Here is a 21,709-nt window from a genome sequence, read left to right on the forward strand (position 1 = left end):
ATATACAGTTACCTGAAAGGGCTATTAAAATGTTCTTCCCTTTTCCAACTACATACTACTTTGAGGCCAAATTTTAATCATATGCTTGAACCAAAAGAAAATACCATAACAGACTGAATGAAGAAGCAGATATGAAAATCCAGGTGTCTTCTAGTAAGCCAGACACTAAAGATATTAGCAAAAATATAATTACACAATGCTGCTCTTCTCACTGAAATTCTTTTGTTTTGGAAGATATTTTTAATTGAAATGGTTATTTATATTATCATATATTGGGTTTATTAATACTTGAATTAATAACCAGCTTTTAAATTTCTGCTTTAATTTTTAATATGATAAATATCACTACATTCAACCTCATAAACAAAACGTCTTTGGGGTCCTCAATATTTTTAAGACTATAAAGGACCCTGAGGCCAAAAGTTTAAGAAACTGTTCTAGAGATAATTTTACATATATGACCAGGAGATATGTTCAAGAATGCTCATAGCAGCATTGTCCATAGTAGACCTGTAGTAGGAACCATCCCAAATTCATCATGGAATGGATAATTAAATGATACATTTACAATGGAAATCTATACAGCAGTGAAAATGAATGATATATAGTTCGGCAGCTAAGCAGAGATGACCTCCTTTAACAAATTGTTCAAAGAAAGAAGCAAGTTATAAAAAAATACATACAGTGTGGTTCCACTTCTGTGGATTTCAAAACCAGGCAAAATTAACATGTATTGTTTAGAGATGGACAGGGAATGATTACTACAAAAGTCAGGATAGTGGTTCTCTCTTACGGGAGGAAGAAGAATATGATTATGAAGATAAACACAAGAGGCAAGCTTTTATTATTCTGAAAATGTTCTGTTTCTTTTTTTTTAAGTTGTCTTATCTTTCTTCTTTTTTGTTTTTTTGAGGGAGATTAGCCCTGAACTAACATCTGCTGCCAATCCTCTCTTTTTTGCTGAGGAAGATTGGCCCTGAGCTAACATCTGTGCCCATCTTCCTCTACTTTATATGTGTGATGCCTGCCACAGTATGGCCTGACAAGCAGTGTGTAGGTCCACACCCAGGATCCAAACCGGTGAACCCCAGGCCGCCAAAGTGGAACGTGCAAACTTAACCTCTGTGCCACCAGGCTGACCCCTAAAATGTTCTATTTCTTAAATTTGGTAGGGATAACATGGATTTTGCTTCATAATTATTCTTTTAAATGCAAATATGTTTTATTCTCTCTTAAGTATGAAGTTTATCTTGTAGCAGTTTTTCTAAGAATGATTCATGAGACCTCTATTCCTTGAGTTCTTGTTCAGAATTATTTTTACACTCCGTTTGGCTAGGTGCAAGATTTTGCTAGGCATTGCTCCATACTATGCTGGTGTTAGGTGTCACCATGGAGAAATCTGAGGCTAATTTGATTGTTTTACCATTATAGACAATTTGTTCTTTTGCCCTGATTGCCCAAAATATATCTTAGTTTTGAAGTCCAAAAAGTTAACTAGAATGTGGCTCTGTGTGAATTATTCTGTGTCAGTTTTTCCTAGGACATGAAATAGTTCACTTTTGATCAGATTTTAGGTGTTTTTATTTCTCAAAAGTTTTCTTGCGTATTTTTGTCATTTTTCTTTCTGTTTTATTATTTTGGTTCTTTTCTTTGGGGACAACAGTGATACATATGTTGGATTCTTTCACTTTGATTCTTTTAAACTCTTTATCTATTTTCATATTGCTTGTTTTTTTCACTCTAGTGAGAAATGTTTTCAAGAGTTGCCTATTTTTTTTTTTTTTTGCAACCTCAGCATGGCCTTTTTCCTGTGATGGTTTTATTTTTTCCTCCCACTTATTTCCTCTGACAGTTCATGTTTTCACCTCCTGTCTTGCCATATCTTTCCTGATGTCTTGTGTGTCTGCATTAAATTCTTGTTTTTATAAAATGATAGCTTAAAAAATAAATAAATAGGTGATAGCTTCATTACGTTTGTTCAAATTCATATATGTACAATTTTTATTTTTCCTATAGCAACATTTTTTTTCTGGTATGTCTTTCATCTTATATTTGTATTTTTCTGTTCTTTTTAAAAAATTTATTTGGTATATTTGTAGATCCACTTTTTGTTCCTTTTGAATCACACATTTTTTAATGAGTTTGATTTTTCTAGATGAACTATTTGTAGGAGGTTTGTGTTGGGTAGGGACGAGCGCTACTTTTTCAGCAGGAATTTATTACTGCTATACAATATTGTATGTGATTCAAGCTCTTTAACCCTGTATCTCTTTATGCAACTGTTAGCGAGGTAGAATCTCTCTTTCACCTTTCCTCACCGACAGCTGCTTCCTGCACATATACTTTGTGTGACTCATACAAGTTAGCCCAGTTTATTCTTCTCCTGACAACTAGAGTGAGGGTGTATATTCCAACAATTTGCACCCTTATTCTACTTGTTCATGAGAAGGTATTGTTGAATTTGACCCTCAGATTGTTGCGCTTAACTGTGGAGGAATATGCTCTACTTGTTTTAGCTGAGACCGTCAGTTGTTGTTTTCTTTCTGTGTCTTTCTGCATTCCTCTTTGAATTTTCTGTATTCAGTCATCCTTCCACCTACATTATGATATTGTGGCTTATGGTTTTAGAAGTTTCCTACTTTTCATTAAATGCAGAGTTTGTATTTCTTTTTTTATTTTTCTTATTGCTTTTGGGTGATAGCTTACAGGAAAATAGGGAATACTTTTTACTTAATACAGAAATAAGAAGTGTTCTTTAAACTTTTGGGATAGGAACAGAAATAGCAAAATATGAGAAAGGGAGTTTCTGGTCTTTTACTTGTATCTACTGGGAGGTTTAGTTGAAAATTTTCAACATATAATTTATTTCCTAGGAACGAAAAAAAACAAAGAGCATACTTTGTTTTAATAGATATTATTGAGGATTTAGGCTTCATTTTCTGAAAAATTAACACTAATTTGATGTACGTTGCTTTCAGGATTACTTAGCTTTCCGTAATTAGATATGTTATCCTAATCACCTACACACTTCTCTCTCATTGGATTTAAGATATGATTTTACCCTATGTATAAGCTAATAAGTTAACCCAGTATTGTTGCATGGGTACTAGCAAGACGTGAGCTTCCTGAGTCAGAGACAAAGGATTTTGTTACTTACAGCACAGCAAGGAACATAAGTATCAGCATATTTATTTTGGTTCCTCTTGGCCTCAAGTCCCACAAAGGGCAACACAATATGGATCATGCTGCACATGCAGTAGGTCTGCTTCAAAACTGAGAAACATTGAACTTGGGAAATCTATCACTTTTATAGCAAGTAGTAAGTAAACTTGCTCTTTGTCCAGGGGAGATAACTTTGTCAAAGTTATCCTGAGAAATGGCCTGGGTAAAGAGCAAGATTTGCAGACTTGACATACCCAGTAAAATATGGGAAATCATAAGAACCCCAACAAAGACTGCCTCTCCCAACCTCTCTCTGTCTCTGTTCCTAAAACCCTCAATGAAAGAGAATCATTATCTTTTTATAATCTGAAATGTTTCGTTAAACACACAAAACCAATCACTGAAGTATTATCTTCTTATCATTGTTCTCTCATTGGGATGCACTCCCGGTTCACCAAACTCTCTTTCGTTCTTGTTCTTGTTCTTGTTTTTCTTAGTTATTATTTTTGAAACTCAAGAACAGAGAATTGAGTCTATTTCACATTTATCTGTCTATCTAGTTCTCTATCCCTAGTTCTTGGCAAAACATCATTATCAATCCCAGTAAGAACTCTTTTTGTTTAATATATGTACATATGTATTTATTTCTATATTCCCATTCTCTACTCCCATTTCTTTGCTATTGTGAATTATAAATTTAGTATGTATATTTGAATCTGTATGCATCCTTATAAAATATTGCAGATTTTTTTGTGTATATATGTGTTCATTTTTTAACTTTTTAAGTTGGAATTGATTTTAAACTTACAGAAAAATTGATATAGTAGAAAGATTTCCCACGTGCCCTTCACTCAGATTCAAAAATTGTTAATATTTTGCAACATTTGCTTTCTCTCTCTTTCTGTATACGTACATGTATTTTTTTCTTAACTATTTGAAAGTTGTAGACATATCCCTTATCCCTAAAATATTTCAGCACCTGCTTCCTAAGAAGAAAAGATAATGTCTTATATAACAACAGTACAATTATCAAATAAGAAATAACATTGACACACTACTATTATCTAATATACAGTCAATTTCAAATTTCATCACTAGTCCTAGCAATGTCCTTTACTCCTTTTCAACCTTCCCCTCCCGCTAATCCAGTTTCAGTTGCATTTAGTTATGTCTCTTTTGTCTTTAATCTGGAACAATTCCTTGGCCTTTCTTTGTTATCTGAGAGTGTGTATGTAATTTTTGTTTACATATATGATATAGCGCTATAGACCTTATTCCTTTTCTTAATTTTTTTGCTGTTTTTAAGATCCATCTATATTTATGTGTAGATATTTATCTTGTTTGCTGCTTCCAGCTTCTGCTTAGTATTCCATAATATGTGTCTGCCAAAGTTTACTTATCTATTCCCCAGTGGCTGACACCTAGATTGTCTTCAGCTCCTTGCTATCATAAATAATTCTGTCATGAACATCTTCATACATGTTCCCTTTGGGAATATTTATAGGATATATATCCAAGAATAGGATTGCTGGGTCATAATGTATCTGCCTATTTAATTTGACTAAATACTGCTGAATTGCTCTCCAGAACAGCTGCCCTGACTACACTACTACTGTTGTACACTAAGACCCCAGTGTCTTTGTCCTGGGTAATGTTGTAATTCTTGCCAGTATGATGCCACTTTTTAAAGTGACTCTTTATTCTCTCTGATCACTAATGAGTTTTTACTTCTTTTGCCAAACTCTTCATTGATAGAGTTTCCTCAGGAGGGAATCTGTCTTTAAAAATATACATATATTTTATGTTCCAGCCTAATCAGCCTTAAAGTGATCTCTTGAAGCTGATGTCGTGAATGGCAATTGTAAACTCTCATTTCACTTTGTGTCACTGTCAGTGAACTATTTGCCATTGGTCGGGTTATTTCTAGGATTTCTTATGTTTGAAATATAAGCTACAAAAGTGTACATTCTCTGACACGACTGAAACCTAAATCCTTAAGACAACTATCTGCATCTGTCACCTAAGCTATAAAGATTAGGAATAGAAGTAGAACTTAAGAGTTCATCTTTCAGATACTTGAATTCATTAGTTTTCAAATCTTTTCTCATATACTCCTGAAAGAATTTTTTTAAATTATTACCCTATTCTATATTTTTCAGTTGATGTCTAAATTTTTTATTTTATGTCTAAGTAATTGCAAAAGATAGAATTTCTGGAGTACTGCAAATATCAGTGTGTAAAAACTAAAATTGTTATATCTCTTTTAAATATATCCACTAAATGCCATTGCAATTTGGTAACTATCATTATGCATTTAAAAAATACACAAGCAGGTTCTTTATCTTTTTCTTTTTTCTTTTTTTGAGAAAGATTAGCCGTGAGCTAACATCTGCTGCCAATCCTCCTCTTTTTGCTGAGGAAGACTGGCCCTGAGCTAAGATCCGTGTCCATCTTTCTCTACTTTATATGTGGGATGCCTACCACAGCATGGCCTGACAAGCAGTGCCATGTCCGCACCCTGGATCCAAACCAGCAAACCCTGGGCCGCTGAATCGGAATGTATGAACCCAACCGCTGTGCCACCGGGCCAGTCCCAGGTTCTTCTTTTATAGTCAAAATTTACAAATTTTTTCCCTCTTTTAACTCAATATGTCTAATCCTCCTTTCCCTCACAGAATATTATCCTAATGTATATTTTAATATTTCTTAACATATTTTTAAAATGTATTTGGTTGCTTAAAATATTTTCAATTAAATCAAATATCTCTATAACAAAAATATATTTAAATTGAAATTACACTTAAAATATTTCCTATCATAACACAAATTTTTTCTCCATTATACATTTATTACTTTGCAATCATTATTAGTTAATGATTGATCAGAAGAGTATATACATATTATAAATTTTAATAATTAATTAAATATAAAAGTTTTTATTAGAAGATGTATCTTTAATTAGACATATTTTTTCAGTTACTGCATTTATCTCTGTACTGCTAGAATGTGGCAGGACTTCAGCATCAGTTTTATTTCTTTATTTTGTTTCTGCAAATGTGAATGCTGAGAAAATTTGTTCACATAAGTAGGTAGGTGAGATGAAAGGAGTTTATTACAGAAATATCACTCAGTTCTTTGAACTCTTTTTGAATTATTTGTCAAAACATACCATGGTGATCTATCATCAAAAAATATTTTTAATCACCTGTCAGCTGTTAATTTGATTATATCTTCCTGTAAATTTGATGAGAGTAAGAAACTATATGATTTGTTATACAGTCATTAAAGTCTTTCTCAACATTGATACCACATGTTTTCAATTGTCTCTTTTCTTGACACTCATGTTTTTATACCGAAAGGAAATGAACTATTGTAAAATTATGGATGGGTGAAAGATAAGTTTTTCTTTTGTAAGGTGGGAGAAGTATTTAAAAAGGAGAAGTTTGACTTTTTTTAGAAAAGGATACATAAGGAAGTTGAGGATCTGGAAAATGATTCAAAGCCATCTGTGCCTGTCTACACCTGTCTTGACATGACTCTGGGACATGTATAAGACCACTGCTAACAGGGAATATTTTTAAAGCTGTCATCATTTGAAAAGAATCATAGTAGTATTCACACAGTAGCATTGACCTTTGAGAGAAATATAGAATATTAAGTTTATTGAATTACATAGTTACAGTAAAGAGCCTTTAATATAAATTTGCAGCTGATTATTTTGACAGAATGTATGTCTAATTCAACAAACTATAAATTCCACCATCATGTTCCTAGAAGACCATTCAAAGAGGTTGACTCCAATGTGTTGATGTCAAACAAGAAGACTAGATACTACTGTTTTTGGAAGGTTATTTGGTGTTTTAATTTAGGGCTCTGGATACTCTCATACACTTCTTTTCCTTTGCTTATGTTAGTCCCTCCACCTAAATTACTAGTTTCTCTTCCTTGCCCCCGTATATGAACATATTATAAGTCTTCATTATGGCTCTTTTATGTTGTAGTTATGAAGGTAAATTCATTCAGCTTCCTAAGTATGTCTCAAACCTAATTCCACCTCTCTATCCAGTGCCCTAGTTCAGACCAACATCGTTTCTCAATTGGTGAGGATCTTCCAACTGCTCTCCCTGGCTCCATTCTCTTCCCACTTCAATATCTCCACCATAGAATTACTATAATGACTCATCTAAAATACAGGTGATTCCATATTCTCTTACTCAGAAATCTTCAGTTGCTCTTACTCACAAATCTTCAACATCTCTACACTGCCAAAAGTGTTAATATTTACTTTCATTTATCATCTTGTAATTATCTGTTCTCAACTACCTTTCCAAAGTTTTCTCCAGCAACTGCTCTCATCTAGGTTATATTCTTGTCACACAAATTACTTATTTCTTTGAATACTTATTGTGGTGCATTTATTAGAATGTCGCAATGAAGGCATAAATTTATTTTTTTGGTAATATTCAGCCTAAATTTCTGGCTACTTGTGCAGAAAGGTTATAATTTATTCATATGCAGTGGATATATTCTTTACAGAAAAATTTTATGATTTATCTTTTACACATGGTTTTAGGTCACATTGATAGCACAAAGCATGGATGTAGAACACAGGAGAAAATAACAAAGAAAAGCTTTTAAAAATTAAGGAAAGCCGTGGTAAAGAAAATCTCTATATCCATAATCCTTAAATGTGTTGAGGTTTTTCAAAAGGTGTTTTGAAAGCACGTATGCACACACACAAACATAAATTATGTATGTATTTAATTCTCCTTTATCCATATTAATAAGAAAAAGGATTTCTGTGTTTGGCCTATAACCTAGAACTCAATGGATCATAACTATCTTTTTATAATTCCCTTTTGGATTCAGCATAGCGAGGTGGCATGTACTCCAGCATGTTAAACGACAGGTTCTACTAATAATTTCAACACTTACTAACTGTATGATCTTTAATAGGTCATTTGTCTTTATTAAATCTCAATTTTTCTCATATATAAAGTGAGAATTAATATATATTCTCTATCTGCTCAAGGAGAGATTGTATTATATGAGATAACATTGGAGAGTATATAATACATTTAAAGAGATTTAGAAATATATTGTATCATTGGATTATTCCTTAGTCTGTTTAACTTTAATGCTATATTTCCTTACAGGATCTAGCCTATCTTGATGGAAGGCATATGTCGAGAAGGTTAATAATTGATCAAATAAGGAAATAAAGGATATATTGGGGAGTTGTCTGTTTTATTTTTTTCTTATTTCTTTCTTTTATGTTTCTTATGTTTCTTCATTTTTAAAACAGTTTTGGTATGAACCATGATGGAATTGGAAATTCTTGTGGGACGAAAGGTCACGAAGCAGCAAAACTTATGGCAGCTCACATTACTGCAAATACCAATCCTTTTTCCTGGTCTGCCTGCAGTCGAGACTATATCACCAGCTTTCTAGAGTAAGTAATCTCTGGAGAGTGATGATGAATTGCTCCAGAAGTAAGCCATTGGTAGAAGCCTAATATGTAGTGCTTCAAACTTTGCATAGTGAGTAACTTTTATAGGGCCCAGTGATATTTTAGGCTGTTCCCAAAATACTTTAATATATCATTGTGGCAAATTTTTTCCTTCAAACTCAAACAGAACTTACTGAATAGATTAGAGGAACTGGAGCAAGGATATAAGTGGGGTTGATGATGTGACTGTTAGAAATGTTCAATGAATGGAAACAATATCACAAAGAACTTAGATTTACGTAATTTAATACAGCATAGGCCGAACTTTAATTCAATGATTATATATTTCATTTTGTTGGTGAAAAAAACTGAATTCTGTAGGAATGCCAAAGTATCTAATAGTGACAAACAACAACAACAAAAACAAACACCCAGGAAATGAAAAAGAGAAAATGAAAATTTGTCTTTGAAAATTTATTAAGTGGCTCATCTTTTCTACAGTCTGGGAGCTTCTTTGCTGGTCCTTTAATGCATATTCCAAGAGCCTGGTTACTTAAATGTGAAGAATATAAATTAGCTCAAGTATAACTATGTTTAGGAAAGCAGATGTTCTTCCACATCTCACTTGCATGAGGCTTCAGGATTGGACTTTGAAAACAGATAGACTTAGGTCTCACTTTCTAACTTTGTGACTTGGATGTGTTACTTAACCTTTGAAATCTTCAGTGACCTCATTTGTTAAATGAGTTTAGGTTGTTATGTATATAATTATGCATAATGCTATAATGTATATAAAACACTTAGACATTAATTAAGTGGTAAATATTATTATTTTAAATAATATTGAAGTTTTAAGCTTTATTGCTCTAACATTACCTTCAACTATTTTGTGCCATTTTTTCTTGGGGAGGAGAGATTAAATACTGTAAAAAGTGAGTCATATATAAAGCACAGGTGAGCAACAGAATTTCTTTTTAAAAATTGTTCAAAGTTCACACTAACATGATTATAGTGTAAAATTTAAAAAATTCGGATAGGTTATGTATGGTAACATTATTCATTAAAGTTTTAGTTCATATCTACTAATAGCCAGATCATATTCTGAGAACTTATAACTACATATTTTTTTAAAAGCCCCAAGCAAGAGATTTTAAATTACATAGCACAGGGGCTGGCCCTGTGGCCGAGTGGTTAAGTTCGTGGGCTCAATTTCGGCAGCCCAGGGTTTCACTGGTTTGGATCCTGCGTGCAGACATAGCACCGCTCATCAAGCCATGCTGAGGCGGCATCCCACATGCCACAACTAGAAGGACGCACAACTTAAAATAGACAACTATGTACCGGGAGGCTTTGGGGAGAAAAAGCAAAAATAAAATCTTAAATAAATAAATTACGTAGCACAATACTTTTCTTGAAGATCAAAAGATAAATGTTTAAAATGGCTCTTTTTAATTAATTAATATAATAATGAAATTGAAGGAATTGGAAATTTATTTCAGAAGGTAGTTCTTCTGAATAACCATACTATAACCTAACAATTTTTAATCCTAGTAATAGATAATGGTACCACTGTACTTTCCTAGTGCCAAAACTGGGTGAAGAGCTATAAAGATAGACCACTGTGGATTTCTTTGACATCTTTTGGTAGTTTTTAATCACAAAGCGCTAGCAATATCATTCTCCAAGATGTTTTTAATGAGATCATATTACCTAAATTTTAAACATTGTTGAAGATCGGCTTTCCCCAGAAATCAAGCTAGATCTGAAATTTCTCCCTTGACAGGCTCATGTTTTTATAATGGAATCTTGATGTCTATCACCAGAAAGACAAACTATATAACATGCTCAGTATTCCTGTGCATTTTCAAAGGCTTCCCTCCTCTTGTTTTTTTCGAGTACCATTTTCTTTCTCCTCTATCCTGTTTCTATTGCATAGCCCATTTGCTAGGACCATCTCTATATACTAAATACAAGGCCCAGTTTTGATCTCTTGCCAGACTCTACCTAGTTGATACGATATCAAAGATGTTAAAGCACTCCGAAAGGGAATCTCTAATTGCTCATAAAATACAGTTAAGAAATCATCACTTGTTTGGTGAGAGATGTAAAATTATTACTAGTTGCAATAAAGTGTTCCATTGAATTAATTAAAAGAATTAATCCAGAAAGTATTATTTAAGCCTTATTGCCTCTTTGCATTTTGTATGTGTAAGCATGATTAGTGTTGACAGGGTTGTAATGGTCTTATTTATCCTGTATTTTATAAAAATATTTCTGTTGTGCATTTTCATGGCAATGCTCTCAAAATTAAAATCGTTAGTAAAAGATAGATATGAAAGACAATGAGTAGAGATTTGGGGAAAAGTAGGCTTTTTTTTTCTCTTTAATAGTAAACTAAACAACTCTGATTATAATCTGACCAAGCACTAAAGGATTTTTAAACACAAGGCCCTTTAAAAAGGTCAGTTCACTGGAGCACAAAGACATAATAGTAACTTTCTTGAATTTCTTTGTTCCTTTCTATTAATGCAGTGGACTTAATTGCTTTAACAGCTATGTGTGATATTTTTTAAAATGCAGTGATATTTTGATCAGGGATTGAGGTTACATTTATGTTTTATAGTTGGCTCAAAAAGACTCATAACATTTTATTTTAGTTTCTCTTCTCAAGAAAAAGAAATCTTGAAAGATGAATTGTTTAGGAACTGCAGCCCAGCCAACAAATGCATACCTTCTCTACTTAGTGACTGTATAGGCCAAAGATGATGGTGGATTTTAACAATGAGCTTTCTATGATTTATAGAGATTCACTATTCACTATGTTCAACTGAAAACAATTCCATGGGCTTTAGAAGCCAGTAAAGTAAAAAGTCTCTCATGTCATTCTGAAACACTAGGTGCTATTGATCAATCAGGAGATGGTGTTTACCAACTCCCAATATTTTTTTTCAGATTTCTTAAACTCGGTGATTCAATAAGTGGTTCATGAATCGCCCAGAAGCCGTCCTGATTAAATAATAAAGAACCCATTTCCGTTAAAATGGACGTGTTATGCCAGCTTCTGATGTTTTCCGACGACGGCTTTGCAGGTAGTGTCTTTCCTATCTGCCTGCGGGACTTATTTATTCATTTATTCATTTATTTATTTATTTATTTAGAAAATAGAGAAAGATGAACCTGGTATTGTGGCTCACACTCATTGATGACTATGGGCTAATTTACCAGGCAGTGGAAGGCAGCCAGAAGTAATTTAGACCAGTTTTTCATACATTTTCCACCACTTAGTGGTAGTACAGAGTAATTTCGTATAGTTTTCAAAAATTCCAGGGCCTCTGTGAATAAACTCCTGCTCTATTTAAATTAAAGTCTGTTAAATTGTTTAAACTGTCGGAGATCCATAGCAAAATTTTCTACAGTTCCAAATTAAATACAGACTAGCCATTTTCACAGAAATGATGGAAGCTGAAAAAAAGAGAGGCAATGTTAAGGTTGAAGGTGAGCCAGGAAGAAAGGTGAATGTAGAGCTTTAAGAGAAGTGATATGAGAGGAACAGGATGACCAAAGCACTCACATTTCCTGTATAGCAATTACCTTTGAAGGTTGATGTCAATAATCTATTAGGCAGAAAACAATTTTATACATGAGAACTTTTTTTTTTAATGTGGAACCCAAGAAACAGCTTAGCAAAACAGGTCTCCTCCTTCCATTTATCTGACACATTTGAGAGACTTCACTCTAACACATAAATATCTTTAATAAGTCATAATTACATATGGAGAAAAAGAGAACATAACTGAGTAAACCATTGTCAATTCGGTGTTTGTATATTGGAAGCCTCAAGTCCAGCTGTATTCAAGCACCCCAGTCATGCAGAGGGCAAGAGAGAAAGGTCTGACTTAGAGTGACTCATTTTAGGAGGTAATGTATTGTTAATTTTGTGAAGACTGATAGAGCAGTTTATGAGAACATGGTAGGTAAGACACTTGACTTACCATAGGTGATACCAACCTAATTAAATTTTTCTTAATTTAGGTATATTAGCACAATTTTGTAGGAAAAAAAATAGGAGACGGCATTAAATGTTAACTTTTTGTTGTTGTTGTTAACAGACTGTTAAGATATGTCCAGGGTTATATAGAAAGATTTGTTATTTAGATTGACCCAGTGTGTTGTAGTCTGAAGGCCTATACTTTATAGCATGATTGTTTAAGTGAAAAATTAATCTAAAATTACAATTAGGAGTATGTCCTCATGTATTTTGGAAACAAAGCCAAGAGTGCATATTTTACATAGGGATCTGTAAATTTTAGTTGAAGACTCAACACTGGCTCATTTTCCCATTTTCAAGGCTAATTTTTGAACTATGTAATAAAACTTCTCTAAATTAGAAGTGGAATACATAAAATATGACTTTGCTATCATGCTGCAAGGATTTCTGGAAATGTAAATATACTTTGACTTACCAAGAATTTTATAATCAAGGAAAAAGCGTGTTCTCAAGCTAATATATTTTTGCCTTGTCTTAGAAGCGTAAACAAGAGTCTATGCATTAATAATTATCTATATTGCTGTAGATATTAATTAGGCTTGGGCTGTTAGTTGTGAAATATATGTTGCTAGGGAAATAACCATAGTTTTATTTTTTATGTATACAGTTTTGCTCTGGACAAGTATATCTATGCTTAACAATATTACGTTATAATAGCATCTCATAGATAGAAACTACTAATAGTGTTCTTCATTTCATTTATTAATAAGTGAGGTTTATATTTTCTGAGTGGAAAAATTCACATATGACACCAAGGCACAAACCATCTATGTTTAAAAGTGCGGTTTGATGAGAAAATTCAAGAAGATTTATATATATCACTACTATTATTTCGATAATAGTAGCAGAAATAACACTAGACTCAGCATCATAAGAATTGTATAGTTATATCAATTAGCTAGAACCCTAGATTACACAAAAATTACTCATAACTTCCATTTTGTTAAAAGGAGACAATTACAAATTAGAGGAAAATAACTCATATCTAATATTTTTGAGAAAGGAAAAACATTGTACCAGGAGACCTGTACAAAAATGTTTGTATTGGCATAATTTGCAATTTCCAGGAATTAGAAACAATCTAAACATTCGTTAATAGAGGAATGGATAAATAAGTGTGGCATAGTCTTAAGTGGAATGTTAAAGAAGAATATAAATGGACAGGCTACAGTTATACACATCAAATGAATGTATCTCACATTAATAATATTGAGTGAAAGAATAAAGTCACAAAATATGACTCCTTCTATATAGAACCCAGAAATGGGCAGATGAATAATTGGGAGGTAAAACTACCAAAAAAAACCACAAAGAAATTCTTATTTTAAAAATCAGAATATAGGTGATTTTTTTGCAGGGGGAGTGAAGGATGTGATTGGAGTTAAGCACTTGCGTATTTTCTTAAGAAAAAAAAGAAAAGCACTTCCAGGCTTAACTATACATCTCTCAGACCCGTGTCCTCTACCTTCTATACCTATACCTGTATCTGTGATATTTCATAATGGTAACTGATGACTCAGAGGCATGGAAATATCCAGAGTTATTATTTCTAAGAGTTAATTAATAATTTTGATCTATAGATTTAGGTTACTTGATAGTTGTAGAAAAGTAGCAGACAAATTTTAGTAACATTATGCAAAAAGTATTTTCTCACTTAATCTTCAGTTAAGAATTAAATATGAAAACTGCCTCATCCCTCAAATACTTTATTCAAGGTTTTACTGTATATACCAGAATGGTTACTAGGTATAAAATATGCAGTACATTTTCAACCCAAAAGGCAGAAACAATTTAAGTCAGCCTTGCACATATCCACACTCTTGCTTTCCCAGAGCCACTAACAGTAGGTAAGACACTTGTCTTGCAAACATTGGTAATTTGTACAAATATAGCCAAACCCATTTCAAAAGGCCTTTGTTGATGCCATGTTCCTAAACACATGTTCATTTTTAAAAGATCTATATGATTTTTCACTTATATTTTATTTCATAAGGTGTTTTATTCTTCTGTAAAAATATACTGGAAATGGAGAACAAGACATGTGTGGATATTTAATTAGACCATATTAATACAAAGCAATAGGTTCTTCCAAAAAACTGAAACAAAAACCCACTTTTGGGAGAAACTTTCTCAGAAGAATTTGGCCACAGGTGACCACAGTGTATGGCGTTCTCCATTGTCTGGAGGCTCTTGCAATGGTCGTCTGATTTGGTATTTTTACAGAACAGAAACCATGATTAGAAGACAGTTAATATCTGGGAATAAGAACTTAGATGAAGTAATTATTCTTGCTTCCTCCTGGGTTAAGCCAGTTTTCAGTTTGCTACCAGGAAAACTTTTTTCCTCTGGGTATCTATTCTTAAACTCTTGGGGTCCATATAATTTTTCCTCTAAGTTTTTAGGTTAATTTTCTGTATTCCTAAAAGTAATTATGTATATTAATTTTTATAGATTTTGAGTTGGTTCCACTTAGGTGAATATATCTTTTACTTTCTCATTATGCTATTGGCAAATACTTTTACCTGTAGGATTGCATACTAATTACTTCAGTACTTCAATTTTTCCCATTTATTTATAGTAGTACTTAACTTGATATTTTATTTTTATTACACATTTAACTCTTTCATCAAGACTTTTATAATTTTTTTGTAGATATAGATGAAACTGATATTTTAGGAGAAAAATTAAGGAATTAAACTACTAAGCCAGTCATCTCACAAATATTTCGTATTATCAAAATGGTTCATTTTCTTCCATTATACTTTTCACATTTGACCTCTTTACCATTAACCTTAATATAAAATTGTGAATTTACTAGTAGGATTACATTTGCCTAAAGTTTGCATACCCATAAAGATTAAGGATATTTTACATAATAAAATAAAAAGAACTTGCTATTTTTAAAATTCATCTAGAAATGATTTTTCTTACTGAGGTACATGTCAATTTCTAAAAGTACAATGAACAGGAAATAAAGTGTTCTGTCATGAAAACCAGATAGCTGAGTGAAAAAAAGTTGTTCTCTATTAGTTAGATACCTTCAGAGGTGACAAGTAAAATGATTGTAATAGCCAGTAGTAAAATCTATCTATATTTGTACCACATTTAATATTCCATCTAAATGTTTTTTATTGACTAAAAAGTTAATCAAGATGTGTGTAAATGAAAGGAAAAGAGTGCAAAGAAGACAGTATTCTGTCCCTTGGGTCTTTGAATCTATCACTTTATGAATAGTATGGTTCCATTTTTAAAAGATATTAATTTGCAGCTGTGCAAATATACATTTTTATATAGCAAATTAACTCTTACATTTTAACAATATGATAAAATTTTAACTGAATATAAAACCCATTATTATGCATCATTGTTTCTTACTTATCTATAAATGAAATTTGTACTGTCCTAAATAATAGTTGAGGAACTTCTACTTGTGAAATTATTTTCCTTTGGCAAAGTGGATGGAAAAGATTTGGGAAAAAAATACAAGTGCTGGCACAATTGACAGGAATGTTGGAAAAAATTTTTAAATGTTGGCATAGGAATTCTTTAAAAATTCTAACTTACATGTGAAATGAAAGTAAAAAAGCATCTGTCCTATTTTATGCACACTAAATAAAAATGAACAATTATATTTAGCAAAGTATAAAGCTCTTTAAACTAAGGTATTCTGTCTGGCTCTGGCAACCTTTATGTTATTTGTTCCACCGAATTAAAATATTATGTTTGAGTGCAAGCACACTTTGAAAAGCAGAAATTATATAGAGAGGAGAACATTCTCTTTTCCAACTCTGATGACCCTAGATGAAATATGAAATTTTTGAGAGACTAAACACTTCTGATATACTTGAGAGGAGAGCTTTGGATCTTGGCCTCATCTGTCACTCAGCTCATTTATTATTGAAATATTTCAAGAACCTTTGGACATGTCTTACCACAGCATCTATTGTTCTGCCCAAGGTGGAAGTATATAGCTTAGGTCTTTAAGGATTACAACCACAATTTTTTTTTTATTTTCCACATTCTATGTTTTTAATTCTACTACCAGATGTGATTATATTTTCACTGAAAACAAACAAGAAACTTAGAACAATATGAAATTCTGTTTTGATTCCTTCAGAAATTAGTTTAAATAAGTGTTTAAGGCCAAAATCATATTTTCAGATTATTCTCTGAGATGCTTTTATTATGTCTTGGTGCTGGAAAAAACTATTGGAACTCTTATTCAGGTTTCAGTAAAGCTATTCTATTTTGCCATGTGATTAGTTATTGGTAGAATGTATTGTTTTTCATACATCAGTTTTAATAAAAACAAAGAGCTCAACACATGGTTTCATAATTGTGATTGAAGTAGTCCGTACCTAATTTCCTTTGGTCCTTTATGTTGAACAGTTCAGGCCGTGGTACTTGCCTTGATAATGAGCCTCCCAAGCGTGACTTTCTTTATCCAGCTGTGGCCCCAGGTCAGGTGTATGATGCTGATGAGCAATGCCGTTTCCAGTATGGAGCAACATCCCGCCAATGTAAATATGGGGTAAGAAGTCTTAATCCTTACGTTTAGCCATTTATATGTGTTCTTCCTGACACAAATGTCAAGATGGAATTTTGATGAATGTAGTTTACCTCTGGTTACATCTGGTAACATCATTAATACAAAAATGACCTTTGACACTCCTCTTTTTCTAATATCATTTGTATAAGATCTATTTCTAAATGTTTGAATAATCCTAAATTAAACAAATTTCAAATGTCTTGTGAGGGATGCAGATAGAATTTTAATAATTTCTGATGTATTCCTTCTTTAAGTCCTGAGTTTATGATGCCAAGTTTAGTTTGTCTTTTGAAATGTTATGGTTTTGAATGCCCCTCTCCCCACCACCTTTTCTGGTACTCTAAGAATTGGGTTAGGGTCATTTTTACATTGGATGGAAGCCTTTACTTTAACTTATACCTTTTAGTACTGAGTCATTTCAAGTTGCTTCATCCACTGCCCACATTCTAACACAACCACCAAGCGGGGACAAGATAATATTAACCCAAAGAAAGAAACAAGGAAAATTGCGATGGGAAAAAAAAATGTAGGTATCATAATTGATTCTTCATGTCTGCCTAAAATAGTCCCGGTGTCTATCTCAGAAAATGAATAAAAAATTATTCCTGGGGCCAGCTCAGAGGCATAGTGGTTAGGTTCACGGGCTCCACTTCGGTGGCCCAGGGTTCATAGGTTTGGATCCCAGGCCTGGAGGTATGCACCACTTATCAAGCCATACTGTGGTAGGCGTCCCACATATAAAGTAGAGGAAGCTGGGCACAGATGTTAGCTCAGAGCCAACCTTCCTCAGCAAAAAGAGGAGGATTGGCAGTGAATGTTAGCTCAGGGCTACTCTTCCTCAAAAAAAAAAGAAAACATTCTTCCTAAGTTTCATAGAGAAAGATTTCAGTGTCTAGTATAGGGACTTGCTCATAATACATACACAATATAGTAGTCCCCACTTATCGATGGGGGGATACGTTCCAAGACCCCCAATGGATGCCTGAAACCGTGGATAGTACCAAACCCTATACATACTATGTTTTTTCCTACACATACATACCTATGATAAGGTTTAATTTATAAATTAGGCACAGTAAGAGATTAACAACAATAACTTTTCTTTGGCATATCTGGATTGCCAGCATTACTACTCTTGCTCTTTGGGGCCATTATTAAGTAAAATAAGGGTTATTTGAATACAAGCACTGCAATAAAGTAGATTTGATAACCAAGACAGCTGGCTACTAAGTGACTAACAGGCAAGTAGCATATACAGCGTGGATTCAGTGGACAAAGGGGTGATTCACGTCCTGGGCGAGACAGAGTAGGACATCGCAAGATTTCATCACGCTACTCAGAATGGCACACAATTTAAACTTATGAATCATTTATTTCTGGAATTTTCTGTTTAATATTTTCAGACTGCAGTTGTCCATGGCTAAGTGAAACCACGGAAAGCTAAATCATGGATAAGGGGGGACTACTGTTGAATGAAAGAATAGGATTTTTAAATGATGAGTTGTTTGTCAAAAAATATTCAGTTAAAAAATAAGTTTAAAGACTTTATTCCTATTTTTATGCAAATAGTGTTTAAAATCCCTTTTTGAAAATAATCACAGTAAAAAAGAATTCAGTTTTAATGTAGTCAAGACTAAACAATATGTACATTGTTCTACACCAATTATTCCTCTTGAGTAGAGTACAAGGGAAAGTGATTTTTTAAATATCCATTGGGTGAGAAGTATATTATTAGTCATAGTAAGCTTTAGCAGCACATTTTGTGCACTAGATTGAAAGATTGTGTGCAACTATCTGCATATCTAAAGCCTTGAGTCAAACTTTGGCCTTTCTTGTCTCTCTGTAAAGAGTCTGCATCTCTGTTATTATTTCTGTATGGTTTTAGTTTCTTTTTTTCTTGGGTTGCTTTTTCCATCAGAAAAAGTTGGTCAAACTTTAATCATGGTTTTTGTATATACTTGTAGTTTAGTAGGTTGAAATTCCTGATCAAATGGGGTTACAGATTTTCTGTTAGAGTATTCTTATCTATGGTCTCTCATTTCTTTCTATGAGAAATAGCTAATCTACGTTTTAGTTTTTCTTTTGGAAACTGGGTTTTAACTCCACCTATATATTTCCATATTATATAATTTATATTATCAGTTTTACAGGATCTATGGATGTATTTTTTCTTCAATAAATTAATAAAAATTTTCACCTGATTATCCTATCTATATATCAGTATATTTACAATTGCAAAATTGTGTATTTTGTGTTTATGTTCCTTATAGTCAGCTTTTAGATTCTATTTCTTTATGGGTTATGTTTATAAAGACTTTTGTAATAGATATAAAATAAAATTGGAAAACTTGAAGAAAGACACTAGCATCTTACAATCCTATACAATTTCACATATTTTCTTATGAATCTTTTCACTTTGACTTGCAGCAAAATGGTTTCCCTAGACTCTATATTATATGAAAATGCTTATGCTATTTTTTAATAAAGTGCTATGTATTACTAACAAAGTATCTTGAGTCATAATAGATTCTTTACAGCCACTCCCACCTCTTAAATTTGTGCCTGAAAAATTGGGTTTACATGATTAATAGCACTCAAACACACATTGTGTTTTATCTGGTGAATCCCTAATGTTTTAAATAACTCTAAATACTGCTTTTGAAAACAGTAGTGGCTTTGAAGGTAAGAGTCCAGTCAGGTAAATAAGTCATGCTTCAGATCATGGCTGAAGGGAAAACAAACCAGCCCTGGTTTAGATAGCTGTCTGAGTGTAGCATCCTGAGATGACCGCTAAACACAAGTACTGTAGCCTTTTAGTGGGGGGATACTTGTGGGGTTGAAGCATCTTAAAATGACCCTTCTTTCAACTAGCAGGTCTCTAATGATGTCAGAGAAGATTTCAAACAGCTATAAAATGATCCATAACTGCAGCCGTGATTAACTTTCCATCTCTTCTACTTTGGTCATCGTGTGGTCTTTGCTGGTGTTACCAGTGATTATATCTGTAGTTATGAAAAATTTTGCCTGAATTCTTTGTGGATAGCTTCACTAATATACGTGTCAGTTACATTTGGGGATTTACATGAAAGTTTTTCTTTTTTCTTTTACTTCAGGGCAACCTTTTCTATCATTATCCTTATATATCACTACTTATATTTTCCAGATACTCCTAAATTCCAATAGAAGTAGTAAGGAGATTGTAATGGCTATAAATACAAAGAACAAAACAGTACAGTGCAATATACAGAGTAATATAGTTGTATAATGTAGGAATTTATAAATGATATATAGTTTCTGATATTTACATAGTGACTATTTTCTGAGAGACTTCATACTGTGATAAAAAATATAATTATCTTATAATATTTTATAGATGGGGAAACTAAAAATACAGAATGTGATTTACCTGCCCCAAGGTAAAAACAAAACTTTAAAAAGGTCTAAATCTGTCACTTCCATTTTTCTATCAGATATGGTAAATATGTTAATAAAATAAAGGTAACAGAAATATTTTAGGAGACTCTTTTTATCAGTTTTCATTAGATGATGTCTGTTTCTAAATATCTTCTCGATATTCTCCATCTTTTCCCAGTTCTTTTTGGGAGAGAGGTGTTCAGGAGAGCTTCTCTAAACTTATTTTCAGAGTCATAAATTCTCAGATGTCTGAAACCCTGAGTCTTGAAATTGAGTTTCATTTTCTTTGACCTTATGTATAAGTATACAAGCAGTATGCAAAACAAGATGGTACTAGATCATCTAAAAAAATCTTCTAGCTATGTGTGAGCAAGTTTCTAAGGGGGCCTTTGATGTGTTCTGGTTGAAAATGCATTGCAAATAAAATGGTATCAGTTTGTCCAAAAGATGTTTCTTTGTCTATTTAGAGGCAAATTGCTTCCTGTAAAGCTCTGTGGAACCTATTGTCTCATTCCTCTTCCACTTTCCATTGGTCTACTCTTTCTGAGTAGAAGAGAATTATTAAAACCATATTAACAAAAAGTATTTTGTAATAATAAAATTAAATTTGGAAGGAAATCACTAGTGAGCCTATATATTGTAGGGGGTGTGGGTGAGCTTTTGACTGTTGTCTAAAAAGCACAGATCAGGGCCAGCCCCATGATATAGGGGTTGGGTACAGCACATTCTGCTTCGGCAGCCCAAGTTTACAGGTTCGGATCCTGGGTGTGAACCTACACCACTTGTCAAGCCATGCTGTGGCAGCAACCCACATACAAATAGAGGAAGATTGGCACACGATGTTAGCTCAGAGTCAATCTTCCTCAAGCAAAAAAAAAAAAGAAAAAAAAAAGCAGGAGAAGATTGGTAATGGCTGTTAGCTCAGAGTGAATCTTACTCACCAGAAAAATAAGTAAATAAAATAAAAAGCACAGATTAATTCAGGGCTCACTCTCAGACCTAGATCTGTTATTTCTTTATTCTGTCACTTTAAATCATATCCCAATCATTGTTTCAAATGCACTTGATGGTTCAGTATAGGTTAACA

General features: G+C 32.9%; 1 protein-coding gene across 1 annotated transcript in view; it reads left to right on the forward strand.

Annotated features, from left to right (window-relative positions):
* ADAMTS6 (ADAM metallopeptidase with thrombospondin type 1 motif 6) overlaps nucleotides 1–21,709 on the forward strand; it is a 311,245-nt gene that overhangs the window by 175,783 nt on the left and 113,753 nt on the right. Inside the window, exons 9-10 of the mRNA XM_070519576.1 lie at nucleotides 8,468–8,614; nucleotides 17,049–17,190. Coding sequence (XP_070375677.1) covers nucleotides 8,468–8,614; nucleotides 17,049–17,190 — 289 coding nt within the window. The remainder of the gene's footprint in view (nucleotides 1–8,467; nucleotides 8,615–17,048; nucleotides 17,191–21,709) is intronic.

The sequence above is a fragment of the Equus asinus genome, chromosome 10 (assembly GCF_041296235.1).
Source record: "Equus asinus isolate D_3611 breed Donkey chromosome 10, EquAss-T2T_v2, whole genome shotgun sequence".
NCBI lineage: Eukaryota > Metazoa > Chordata > Mammalia > Perissodactyla > Equidae > Equus > Equus asinus.